Source organism: Phyllopteryx taeniolatus, chromosome 19, assembly GCF_024500385.1.
Source record: "Phyllopteryx taeniolatus isolate TA_2022b chromosome 19, UOR_Ptae_1.2, whole genome shotgun sequence".
Classification (NCBI taxonomy): Eukaryota; Metazoa; Chordata; class Actinopteri; order Syngnathiformes; family Syngnathidae; genus Phyllopteryx; species Phyllopteryx taeniolatus.
In genome coordinates this window covers 3482098-3494688 of record NC_084520.1, presented here as the reverse complement: position 1 = coordinate 3494688, position 12591 = coordinate 3482098, and the positions used below count along the sequence as shown (strand labels likewise).

Below are 12591 nucleotides of genomic sequence, written 5' to 3'. Positions count from 1 at the left end.
CAGGGTATGTATGTAAACTTATGAGGACAACTGTACATATTATGCAGTCATACTTAGCCCTGTCATATTTGAATGAAAGTGTAGGCTACACCTTTTTCATGGCTTCTGGGTGGCGCTGGCATATTAGAATTAAAGTGTACACCTTTCTCATAACCTCCAAGTGGTGGTGGCATATTGAAATAAACATGTACCGCTTTTTCATAACTTCAAGATGGCGGCATACATTTATAAAATGGGAAAGTCTTTTTCATTTTCCCCTATACCTATGTATAATGCGCACAATTGATTTTTGACACTTTTTTGGGGAAAGAAATGCGCATTATACACGAGAAATTACGGTAGGTTTAGTGCACCGAATTACATTTCAGCTTTGAAGGTACTAGCAGTACTTTGAACCAGTTAATAGTTGTAGTGTAGTAGTACAACATGATAGACCACAATGTTTAGTTTGTTGTATGATTTAATTGATCAATCAATTATTGATCTTGTTTGATTGGCACTGTGCTTTAACAGCGGTGGTGTAGTCAGGGGAAGTGGGGCCGACAGACAAAACATCTGCAATGCACTGAATCCGCCATATAGCAAGAGATTACTGTGTGCACAGTATATAGCCAGGTCAGCATTGCAAATGAGAATATGTTCTTCATTGCCTTGAATAAATAAAGGTCAAATGAAATGAAAAAAAAATAAAAAATCAGCTGTGTTATTCTAACTATGCTATGTTACAATGGCATAAGGAGTGAACATGTCAGGACAGAGATCACCATCTTCTTTGGATGTGTTGTCAGAATATGAAGACCATTCATTGCCATATACTGCCCCGTTCTTGTCAGAGTGAACACTGTTTATTGCAGAACAGAAGCTTCCCTTGCCATAGCATGGTCGGAAAACAAGTACAAATATGGGGCACCGCTATGTTTTACCACTTTTGTTAACAGTTTGAGGGGGTCTGCTAGCTCCTGAAAGCTGTTCTAGTTACGTGTTAGTTTCAGTTCATCAGGTCATTAATGCTTTCAGTCTTTTTTGCAGTCACTCAGAAACAAGTTTGGTTGAATTTCCTTTCCGGTAAAAACTCTTCCTGTTAGATAAGAATCTTGTATGACATTGACAGTTTTGAAAATACTTACTACAGACATCACCACTTCAGAAATAGTTCACTATCTGTGCACCTGCTCTAACAACACCCATTCTTATTATGTAGGTCACATCTAAATTGGATTGCCACAAGAGCGAAGTCTGCCATTTTAAGAAGTCACCTTGACTGCCATAATTTGGCCAGTGGGTTTGTGGACCATCTTGTTGACGGAGCCGTACGCCCCTCGGCCAATCTCCCCAAGGTCTCTCAAATCCTCTGCCGTAAAGTCGCAGTGCTGCTCAGGAGAAATCTTAAGCTTCCCTGACGATTCAATGCTGTGTGTTCTCAGCCGCTCTCTGGAGGACCATGAGGATAGGACAGAAGGGATGAGACAAGATGGAATGAAATACAAGATATGAATAGGGAATTAAATGGAAGCATGATACATTATGCATTTTTTACTTATTAAATGTGAAAAAGCTTCTATGAAGTAACAGTGAAATCTGGGTATTATTTAGTTATCGCTAGTGATCCTGTGTGAGTAAAGTTTCAAACTTGAGCAGAAAGACAAATAACATTTTGGTGGTAATTTGTAGTGATATTTCAAAAATAGCTAAAATGTTTAATTTGAGTTTATTGAAGCAGACATTCTATTACAACTCTAAAAGAGGAAATCGGGTATCAAAATGATTTGTGTCTTGCCATGACAATGGGCAAAATGATGAATGGCCATGCCTACTCACATGTGGGGGTTCTGGAAGGAGGGGGGTGTTGGATTGAGCGGGAGGCGGGACGCTGGCTTCACCGGCGGGCTGGCGAAGTTTAGCTTCAGCGCTTTACGTTTACCTGACAGAACAAAGACACAAGGGGGTCCATATTGCCACAACATGCACATCCCACATGATGCACTGCAAAACATGGCATTATCATTTATGTGTGAAGTTATGCAGCATGATAGAAGGCTTAATAACTTACACACTATACACCAACCAGCCACAGGTACTTGAGATAAGCCCTCATGTGTGGAAGTAATAATGAAAATGGATCTTAAATTTAACACCAGAGGTCAGTATATCATGTGAAGGAGTAAGTGAGAGAGGAATCACCAGTGTTAAAACTCCAACATTTTGGGAAGAAGAATTAAGTGGGCTGAGACACTGATAATAGGCTCTACCTTTGCATTACCTCAAGTTCCCATCAAAATGCATTTTTATCCCAATCTACTGTAAGTGCCTACACAGCCTTACAGGGGTTCCCAACACGCACAAATCTGCTGCATCGGCTACTATATTTTGATTTGTTACTTTTCTTCCGAATCATCAACAATAAATGAAGGGCAGTCAAAAAGTAATGAGCCCAATTTCCCCCTAGCTTTATTCATTCCATTAGAAAGGCAATAAACGTATAAAAATAAAGCCCAAAAAGTGGGAATTTTATCATTACTTTTCAATATAATCTCCCTTTTCTCAACAATGACTGTCCATCGATGAACAATGATGATGCATTAATGTAAGCCAGCCTCGTAAAATTTGTTCGGCTGCTCTTTTATCCTGTCTTGCATAAAGGTCAGAGGAAAAAGATTTTGAAGTGATTATATGGCAGCTATACAGCAGTTAAAATCGATAAACTATGATGCAGAATGCGCCTTCTGCTTTTTGCATCCAGCGCCTTCCAGTCTTCGTCTCTTTCCGGCGCTGTGACATCACACAAACCAAACATCCTGTTCATTCGGCGTTGTGTGCTATTGTTCCATGCTGTTGTTCCCGTCCTTGTATATTAGTTGCCATATGATTTAACGACGTCACGATGGTTTATTGTGTGGCATTTGGTTGTACAAATGGTCCAGGCAGCGGCAAGAGTTTTTTTGGGGGGGCTTTCCAAGTGAAAAAGGAATATGTGACCAGTGGATAGGCAAAGTCAATCGACAGGGAAAGAAACACGCTCAGTTATGGGTGCCTAGCAAGCATTCCAAATTGTGCCAATCACTTCGAACTGCCGTGTTTGGGGTAAGACTTAGCAGAAAGCATTGGATACAGAGGTAGAGGCTGAAACCAGCTACGGTGCCAACTAATTTTCCTCCGGCCATCGGGACCTCCACCACCAGCAAGAGAACTAAATCTCGTTGCCACCACGATGCAGCAGCCAAGCGGCGCAGACAAGAGGTGAGCACTTCCTTGTATATGTATATACGACTCTATTATGGTTACTATGCACTGGGGAGTAGGAAAAAAAGACCCACACAGTACTTTTCAGTACTATCGTCTGTACTTTTGCCTATATGACAAGCCAACATACACACAGCAAAGACTTGGTGTGCGGCGTGTTATAACGCAACTCGAGCGAGGGGTACACAATATATGGGAATACTGCATCCTATGTAAAAGCTGTGTGTCACTGAAACATATATGAATATATAATACGTACAGTCGTGCTCACAAATATTGGCACCCCTGGGGTGGCATTATTTCAAGCCATGAGTGTATAAAGACATGCTTTTGACATACCGTCACATCGAGCCAGTGGCCACTCTCTTTTTCTGTTGAACAGCTGCTATTTGGTTGCTTGTCAAGTCTGATCGTCTCAAATATGTACGCTTTGATGATGCCAAGTTCAGTTGGGTGCTCCTGTATGTCGAAATCCTCCTGCTCCACATATTCCAACACGTTGCTCGCCATTGCATATAGTGTGTAGCGCGCTGTGTTTGTCAATTGCAACGTCACTTCTGGTAGCCCTTGCGGTGGATAACCACAACCCGGTGTCTTGAGCTTCGGGTATGTTCGGGAAGGACTCAATATGAGTCATAAAAAACTAATTTTTAGCTAAACTATGGTTTAAAACTTGCTGGAAGCTATGTGCATATATTACATAAAATATAAACAATGCAAATATGAATTTTAACTGACCCCATAACATCTTTGTCATCTGACCTTTAACTTGTTCATCATCAGAAAAGTGCTTGACCCCTAATTCCTTCTTTTAAAGGTCCAAAAAGGGCATAATCTGATGATACTAAATCGGGTCAGTATGGGAGATGGATTATGGTTGTCCAGCCAAAGGAACTGATGACTTCACAAGCACTTTTACTGGTCAAGGAGGTCACTCAAAGCAGGCTCTTGTTCTTCGTCTTTGAGCCTGGACACCCACTTTGTGACTGTGCTGTAGAGCCTATTGCTGCCTCCGCATACACCTTTTGAAAATGTTAATTAGTGGTTCCCCTTTCAAAGCAAGAAATTCAATCACAGCGCTCTGCTTCTTACAGGCATACAAAAAGACTGACAGGAAGAGGACAGAATTAAACTTTTTTTTAATTTTTATTTTTTAAATAGACCTTCAAACAAGTATTTAAACCGTAAACTCTGAAAATGTCTTTTTAAAAAAGTACATCAATTATTAGTAGGTTAAATTAAATTCGGCTCATGACGTTTTGACTGCCCCTCATAGGAAACGTGGCCATTACACCTACTAACGTAGAATCTTTTGAGTGTATGCGTTCATTTTGAACATTTGTCAGGTCAGACATGACCCCGTTTTGCAGTCTCTGTTCTTGTTCGGAATTTCTCAAAATATGGTCCCCAAGAATCCCAAGGTGGTGCAGATGAAACATAGTCAAGGACATTTGTCCAAATACAGTATTAGTGGGTGCGTATATGCATTGTGCACCAAACTGTAAAAAAAAAAAATCATTTAAGATGTAAGCTCCAGAATCATTCCACCTTGGAAAAAGAATGGTTGAAATGAATCATTAAAAGCACCAAATGAATATGAATGGTTTATGCGCCTGGCTTGCGCATTTTCAATTACGCCGATTCTGCCATAATGACTTCTGACACACCCCTCGCATGTACCCGGCTAGTTTGCGTGTAACGACTTGAGACGCGAGCACCGCTCATCTAACAGGCTAAGAGGCATGTGTGTTTGTGTTCCCTAATCACTACATACATATTGTACAATATATGTAATTGAATCATAACACTGTGCTTATGAGTGAAAGCGTTTGGAAGGCCATCAATAAGAACGCGAGTGAGCCAGTTGTTTCTCAGCGTTGCCCAGCAACCATACTAGCGCCACACACGGGGCGTGTCACTCACTGCCAGTCCTCAATGTTAACATGGATATTTGAATTCAACAGCCGTCAGTGGCAGTGAATGAGGAGATCAAATATAAACAGAATGATTCCATAGCTAACACACCATCGTGCCATCAAGATGACTGCAGTTTTTCTAAGTGGCGCTATCAGACAAACTCTCAAGCCGCCATGGTTGAAACGAAAATGCTGCTCGCAGCATGTGCATGAAAATTAATGAATTAACATGGCATGATATGTTGACGTTCCGCTGTCAATCGCCGTAATATGGTCAAGACATCTTACGGCCGTTGAGCAGTCAGCGATGCGTCAGGTGTCCGTCAGTGTGCAGACTCAGCCGCCGGGCCACCAGCAGCAGCCATTGGAGGCTCTGACCACGCGAGCGAATCAAAACGTGCAATACGATGTTTCACCTTCCTGGGGCGCTAGGCTTACTACAGCCTCTGGAGCACGCAAGAGGAAACCCACTGACGTCTTGGCCAGAAAACGTGCAAGGCCAGATGTGAGAGGGAACGCCCACATTTTAGGGTTACTCCACCCAAAGTCCGCACATGGACAGAACAGGCGCAAGTGATAGACTTAAGTGGACGGCAGAATGGGCGCAGAGAGAAAAGCATGGAGCTGACACCTTTTTTGACTTAAGCATCCGGGAGAATATAGCCCAAAGAGATTATAGCGGCATGATCAGTGTGCACATTAATTGCTTACTTTGGGACACTCCAGACAGGCTTATCTGAAATCCTGAAGTAAGAATAAAAGAACAAACACTTACTTTTGATTCTCTTTACATTGCGATTGATCATTATTAGAAATTATAGTACAAGCAAGCTACAATACTTGAAACTGTTGTAACTGGTGGACAGGGATCTTTATTTTGGAAGGTTGTGTGGTAAATAGCCATTCTTCATTTGCAAGATCACAACCTTGCTGCTAATCAAGTGTATAATGTAGTAAATTTAATCCCATTCCTGTAATGTTCTCAAGAACTGACTATACTGCACTGCATCACACAGAAGTGTTCTAATACAGTATTTCACCCCTCATGTAGCTACAAAAGGTCTTTAAAATATTAGTTCATAAACATCATCAAATACAACTACAAAAATAAAGTGGATGAATTAATTCCTTTGACAGAGTGAATACAGATACAGCATTTCATTTGGAAGGTAGATTTTTTTGACAGTTCTTGTATATTATACATAATTTAGCAATGTTGTTTGCAAATTATTATTATTATTATTTACAGTCGTTTACTTCAAAAAACAAAAAGAAAAACTTCCTGTTTGCGCAACAGACATATCTGGTTCATCTGCATTTATTGCTTTTTTTTATAGTCACACCATAACGTAAGGTACACCAACTATTTATTCTAATTAAATTCTGCCTTTACAAAGATCTAATTTTTTAAAATTGAAATGTCTGTGTAAATGTTATCATAGTACTGTATGTACTATGATGTGGCGTAAAACTGTACAGCAGCATACCGATAGGCGTTTCTAATACTTCCTCGTGCCTTGACTAAAAAAAAACTAAACCGGACATTAAACACACCTGCCAGCATAATAAAGTGCAGTTCTAAACCACTGCCCCCTACAACAACATTAATAATAAGATGCTTTAATTAACAAATACCTTAATAATCTGTGACAATATCACTCAAAAGTGAGTTGCAAAGGAAGAGTTTGTGACAAAGCTCATGTATTAGATCTCTTAAGATATTACAGTTGTAGCTATTGTATTGTTGTCATTGGTGAGTGTGCACGAGCTGCTGGACCGAAAAAATAAAAATAATAATTTGCTATAGGATAATAGCCACTACTATAAAGGTGTATGGGTAGACTGCTGACCAGGTGAGCTAGTTGATTAAAACACTGTCAAATGTCATATTTCTTCACAGTGATGCAGCAGAATCACATACCGCACAAAGTTAAAAAACATACTATTTCAAAGCCATTAACACTACATGTTTAAAACGACACAATTCTGATTGTTTGCTCTCAAGTGGCAAAATTAGGATATGCGTCATGACAGAGTCGGATAAATTCAGAACGGAATCAGGTCCAAATGTGGGTAAAAGTCAGATATGTATCAAATATATGCCAACGGAAGTGCAGCGTTAAAGCAAAGATCAGATATACCCCGTCAACGTGAGACTGATGAAATCTAAAAACACTGAATGGTGACGAATAAACACCCACGTCTGCTCAAACCACAAAAATAAACAGAAAATAATGCTATTCTCTAAACTACAGCAAAAGCATGGACTACCACTGTAAATATGGTGGAGTTGTGTCCATCATAAATCAAAAATAATAATGAAGCACAATAATTGCAGATGCCCGCCAGTAGGGAAATGTGGAGGTTACACTCGTTGAAATCACTGGAGGGAAGAGTAAGCCCAGGCCAAAATAGTGATGTTGAACATTCGTTTACTTCTGTGTTGACACTTGTGGGGTTATTAACGTTTAATTTGGGCATCTGTGTTCGCGGGTTGTTGCATGCATTCCATCAGTATAAGCAGAGCCATATCAGATGTGTCTCTCTTGAAATGTACAGGGCTGTGAAAAGGTACTGGCCCCCTTCTCAAATTCTTATATTTTTGCGTAGTTTCCCTACTTTAATGCAGAATTCATGGTTCCCTCAATCCCAGCAAGTTGTCCAGGTCTTGAAGGAGCAAAGCAGCCCAAGACCATTACACTATCACCACCATGTTTGGTATGATGTTCTTTTACTGAAATGCTGTGCTACATTTACACCAGATGTAATGGCTCTCCCTATAGTTCGCTGAGATCCTAAAGCAATTGAAATGGCTTTTGTAACCCTTTCCAGACTGACAGATGTCAATTACTTTATTTCTCGACTGTTCTGGAATTTCTTTGGATTGTGTCGTTTTGTTGCAGCTAGATCTTTCGTCCAACTTGATTTTGTCGGGACAGATTCTGTTTAGGTGATTTCTTGATTGAACAGGTCTGGTGGTAATCAGGCTTGGATGTGAGAATTGAAAATTAACCAAAAATTGTGATTGGCCACAATTAATTCATGATTTAACAAAGTGGATAATTACATTTTCCACACAGGACCAGGTAACTTTCAGTATTTTTTTCCTTAATAAATAAAATCATGATTTAAAAACAGCATTTTAAGTTCACTTGGGTTATATTTGTCTGATATATTTGTTTGATGAGCTTAATTAAACATTACAGTGGGGGGAAAAAAATAAGTATTTGAGAAGGGGGGCAATACTTTTTCACAGCACTGTACATAAAAAAAAAAGAGACACAGTATATCAGATGAGGCATTCAATCAGAACTGGACAATTGGACCTGCAGTGTAAATTCTGCTTAAATGGTACATTTGTCTTATGATGACTGATGTCACTTTGCTTTATCCTCTGCAATATGGAACATTACAACGTCTGTTAACATGAATGAAATACAGACGGTATCCTGTCGATTGCATTACTGTCTTAAAGGTCACTTAGAAAAGGAAACTTGCCAAACAACATGCAGATTTACTGTGCATACAGTCTATGGAAGGATGCAGAGTACAGTCAAACCTCGGTTCACAAACTTCATTCTTTCTGAGACTAAGTTAAAAAACAAAAGTACTTTTCCCCCTTTTTAAACGAATAGAAATGGAATGCATTACAAAAAGAAATTTAGTCACAGTCACTCCTTTAGCCACATCTGCCGCTTTTACTACCGCTTTGTCTTTAAGAATAGTACAGAACTACAGATGGTGAAGATCAGAAAAATTAACACCATTCTCATGTTTAGCTATTACCGTAATTTCTCGTGTAAAATGCGCAGCCATGTATAATACACCCCAAAGTTCACCTAAAAATACTAGAAAAACCTACCTATATAGAATGCATTTTTACGATGCATGATTTTGCTTCTACCCATATGAACAAAACATGAAGTATTTGTATTTTGTTAAGTTTTTTTCAAATAATTTTTCTGAAGTTAAGCACTTTATTTGAACACGGAATACTTTCTTTTTATTTACTTGCTCTTCTTTTGAAATTCACAGCCCTACTTTTATTTAGTAAATGAGAAAACACACAGTTGTGCTCATATGTTTGATTACCCGGGCAGAATTTGTAAGATGGGCAGAATTCTTTAAAGAAAACAAAGGGCCAGGCGAAACACATTTAGTTTTATTTTAATAGGATTCAAATTAAACTGTCAAGCACTTCAGAAAAGCATTATCATCAAACAAAACAGAACCATAAAGAAATTATGATGGTTGTTGTTCAGTCATATGTCGTATTTAAAAAAAAAAAAAATATATATATATATATATATATATATATATATATATATCACAAATTCTGCCAGGGTATGTAAACTTGGGAGCACAACTGGACATGTCATATTGGAATGAACGTGTACACCTTTCTCATAACCCCTAGGTGGCGGTGGCATATTGAAATGAACGTGTACCACTTTTTCATAACCTCTAGATGGAGGCCTACATTTATAATATGGGAAAGTTTTTTTCATTTTCCCCTATACCAATGTATAATGTGCACCATTGATTTTTTTTTTCATTTTTGGGGGATAAAAATGCGCATTATATACGACAAATTACGGTATCTCTTTGTTTTTTCACAGTAATACAATTAGGCTTCCTAATAAGACTATTACTTGCATTTTTCACTTTCTCGGAGCCATGCTGAGGGCTCACTTAGAGCTTAAAAAAGATAACCATGTAAAATATATGACGAGGAGAAAACAATGTTTACGCTGTGTGAGAGAAAGCACAATTGACTGTTCCACGTGGATGCTGTGACTGTTTGTGAACTGAAGCATAGTTCATGAACTAAAGCAAGATTTGTTCAAAAATCGTACTCGTGAACCAATTTGATCATGAAAAGGCTCGTTCATGAAACGAGATTTGACAGTATAAATTAAAATGAAAAGTTTAAAAAAAAAACATACCAGAAGGGGAGGTCAGGTAAATTTGAAATATTGATATTATTTGCCAATATCAGACCCAAATAAAGTATAAAAATGTAAAACAGATAACTTCCAACAGCAGACTAAAGCCTAGTAAGGTAAATATGAATACCTGTTTCATTTTGACATCTCCAGCAGCTGTTGGTTTCTGTGGGGTTTAGATCAAAGATTTGATACAACACATTTGCCACAGAGTAAGATCATGCAAATAGACATTTTTTAATAGAGTGATGTTGCTATTTATCATGAGATGATGAAAGGGGATGGGGCAAATCATTCAATGGAAATGTAATCCATCAGCAGCCATTAACACACTCCTCACCGACCATGATGCTGTATTATGTGGCACCAGTCTGTAGTCAGGTAGAATTAGTCATTAAATAAGTGTGACAACAACAGTGTGTCAGCAGATTGACACATTTGTCATTCCAAACCAGTATTAGATCCACAATTTGCAGCTGGGAGCTCCATTAAAAGGATGACCCTTATATCGTGATCCTATACATAGACTTTAACAACAGTAGTACACATTAAAAAAAGGACAACACACCTAATAATGTGTTAAGACTAGAAGCAGATGTAAAACTCAAAAGTACGTTTGATGTTTTACAAAAACATGACTTGCTCTGTGTGCTGTATTAGCAAAAGTAATTGACTTAGGTCATTCACCGCCATTTAATGATAAAGGTCGATTGCCCAAGTGCATGTATTATAATATATTATTTGTAGTTTAGTAGAAATAAGATACCGTGCACGAAACAGTGGCCTGACTGTCAAAACAGGCCTAGCTTGCTCACTGACAGTATCAGCAGAGCGGCACCACTGTCAGTGACGTTGGTCCTTTATTTTCTGATTAAATGCATTTTTTTTTATCGTTCTTAAATATTGTACTTCTTATAGTATTGCGTGACCAACTCGGGGAATACAAGTGGATGCCAAACAGGCCCGGCGATGCAGCAGCTAAACTAGGCTAGTGCATCATTGCTAACCTGATAGCTGTGAGTTGGTTTTGTAGCTGTTTAAAGCTAGCTAAACGAAGCTAGCGGAAACGAAAATGTGCACTTCAACATAAATGTCATTATATTACATTATGAGCATTTTTGTATGTTATGATCTACAAAAATAGCATTCATAAAGCTTTTTGAAATTATATTCCTTAAACTTTGACTTATATTTCACAGATTTGATCGCGTGTGAAAACGCTTAATTTATGTATCAACAATAAGTCCCGCAATTTATTTTGACAATTCTGACGACACAGCTCGATGTAAATCTTCGATTTTTACAACAGTTCCTACTTATGGGTGCTACAATGCTACATTTCCTTACGAGTTGTAAGGAACTCCCGTCTCACGATAGACAACAAGATAAAAATGTGTTTGTGGCGTACCTTGCATGCTGCTGCTCTGTGTCTGCTGGTGAAATTGGTGCGACGCGGATCCTACAATGCTGAAGCTGTTGCTGGAGCTAGAGGAGTTGCTGTCAGGACTGGGAGTCGCCATTGTTGTGTTGGGTTCCGGCGGCGGCAGCAGCACCAGCAGCAGCGCTCGGGCTGCAATGCAGATGGTTGAAACTTCGCCTTCGCCCTCTCCCTGCCTGCCTGTCTGCCTGCCTCCAGACGGGACACTGCGCCACTTGAACGCAGCAGATGCGAGATGGCCACGTCTTTGCTGACGCTGCCTTCAAGTGCTGTCGGACAAACAAAAGCTCATTGCCATTGCAAGGAAAGTTCACAAGCTTTCCCAATACAAAAAAAAAACAAAAAACTAAAACGAATACGATTACTCTCTTGATTCAATCGCCATGGATCACAAGAGTTTAACAAACATTGAGATTATTTTCATTGGATATGCCTGCACCCAACTGAGGATCTGTAAATGCTGATTTTTTTTTCTACTCCTAATCACATTTGAGTCCGTAGGCTGTCAGTATCGAATATTTTTAGAATCGATTCTTGTATCGATTATTCCATCGATTAATTAGATAAAAAATATTTAGCATTAGTTTATTGCAAACTCTTCTTTTTCTGATTACTGTGTATTAACCGATATTGTTGTTTATTTGATTAAACAACAATTAAACAATATCACATGAGGGGAGTGCTGTACTCACCAACATTTTTGAGAAAGAGCTACTTCTTGGGTAATATGATTCATGCAAAGGGCTGCTACTTTGATATGCACTTATGCTGCTGTTTCAGGTTCAACTACAGTACATGTCAATTACACATTATTCATACTATGGCTGCAAATAACAATTATTGTCTTGATAGATTAAACTATTATTTTCTCCCCATACATTTATTCATGATTCAGTTACTGGTTTTGTCCATAACATGTCAGAAAATGGGAAACAATGTTGATCATTGTTTTCCAAAATAAAAGCAGATGTTTGCAAGTGTCTTTGATTAAACACAAAGTATAATCAGTCTTCTTTCATGGAGGACTGCAGAAATCAGAGTATTTACTGTA

General features: G+C 38.8%; 1 protein-coding gene across 4 annotated transcripts in view; it reads right to left on the bottom strand.

Annotated features, from left to right (window-relative positions):
* Positions 1 to 11818, bottom strand: part of map2k4b (mitogen-activated protein kinase kinase 4b) — a 60002-nt gene extending 48184 nt beyond the window's left edge. Inside the window, exons 1-5 of one of the 4 annotated variants that reach the window (XM_061755107.1) lie at positions 11511 to 11818; positions 10233 to 10268; positions 5868 to 5900; positions 1819 to 1921; positions 1257 to 1431 (exon numbers count right to left, since the gene is read on the bottom strand). In XM_061755107.1, coding sequence (XP_061611091.1) covers positions 1257 to 1431; positions 1819 to 1921; positions 5868 to 5900; positions 10233 to 10268; positions 11511 to 11622 — 459 coding nt within the window. In that variant the 5' untranslated portion in view covers positions 11623 to 11818. The remainder of the gene's footprint in view (positions 1 to 1256; positions 1432 to 1818; positions 1922 to 5867; positions 5901 to 10232; positions 10269 to 11510) is intronic. The other 3 variants (XM_061755106.1, XM_061755108.1, XM_061755109.1) reach the window with 3 other exon arrangements.
* Positions 11819 to 12591: the final 773 nt, after the last annotated feature.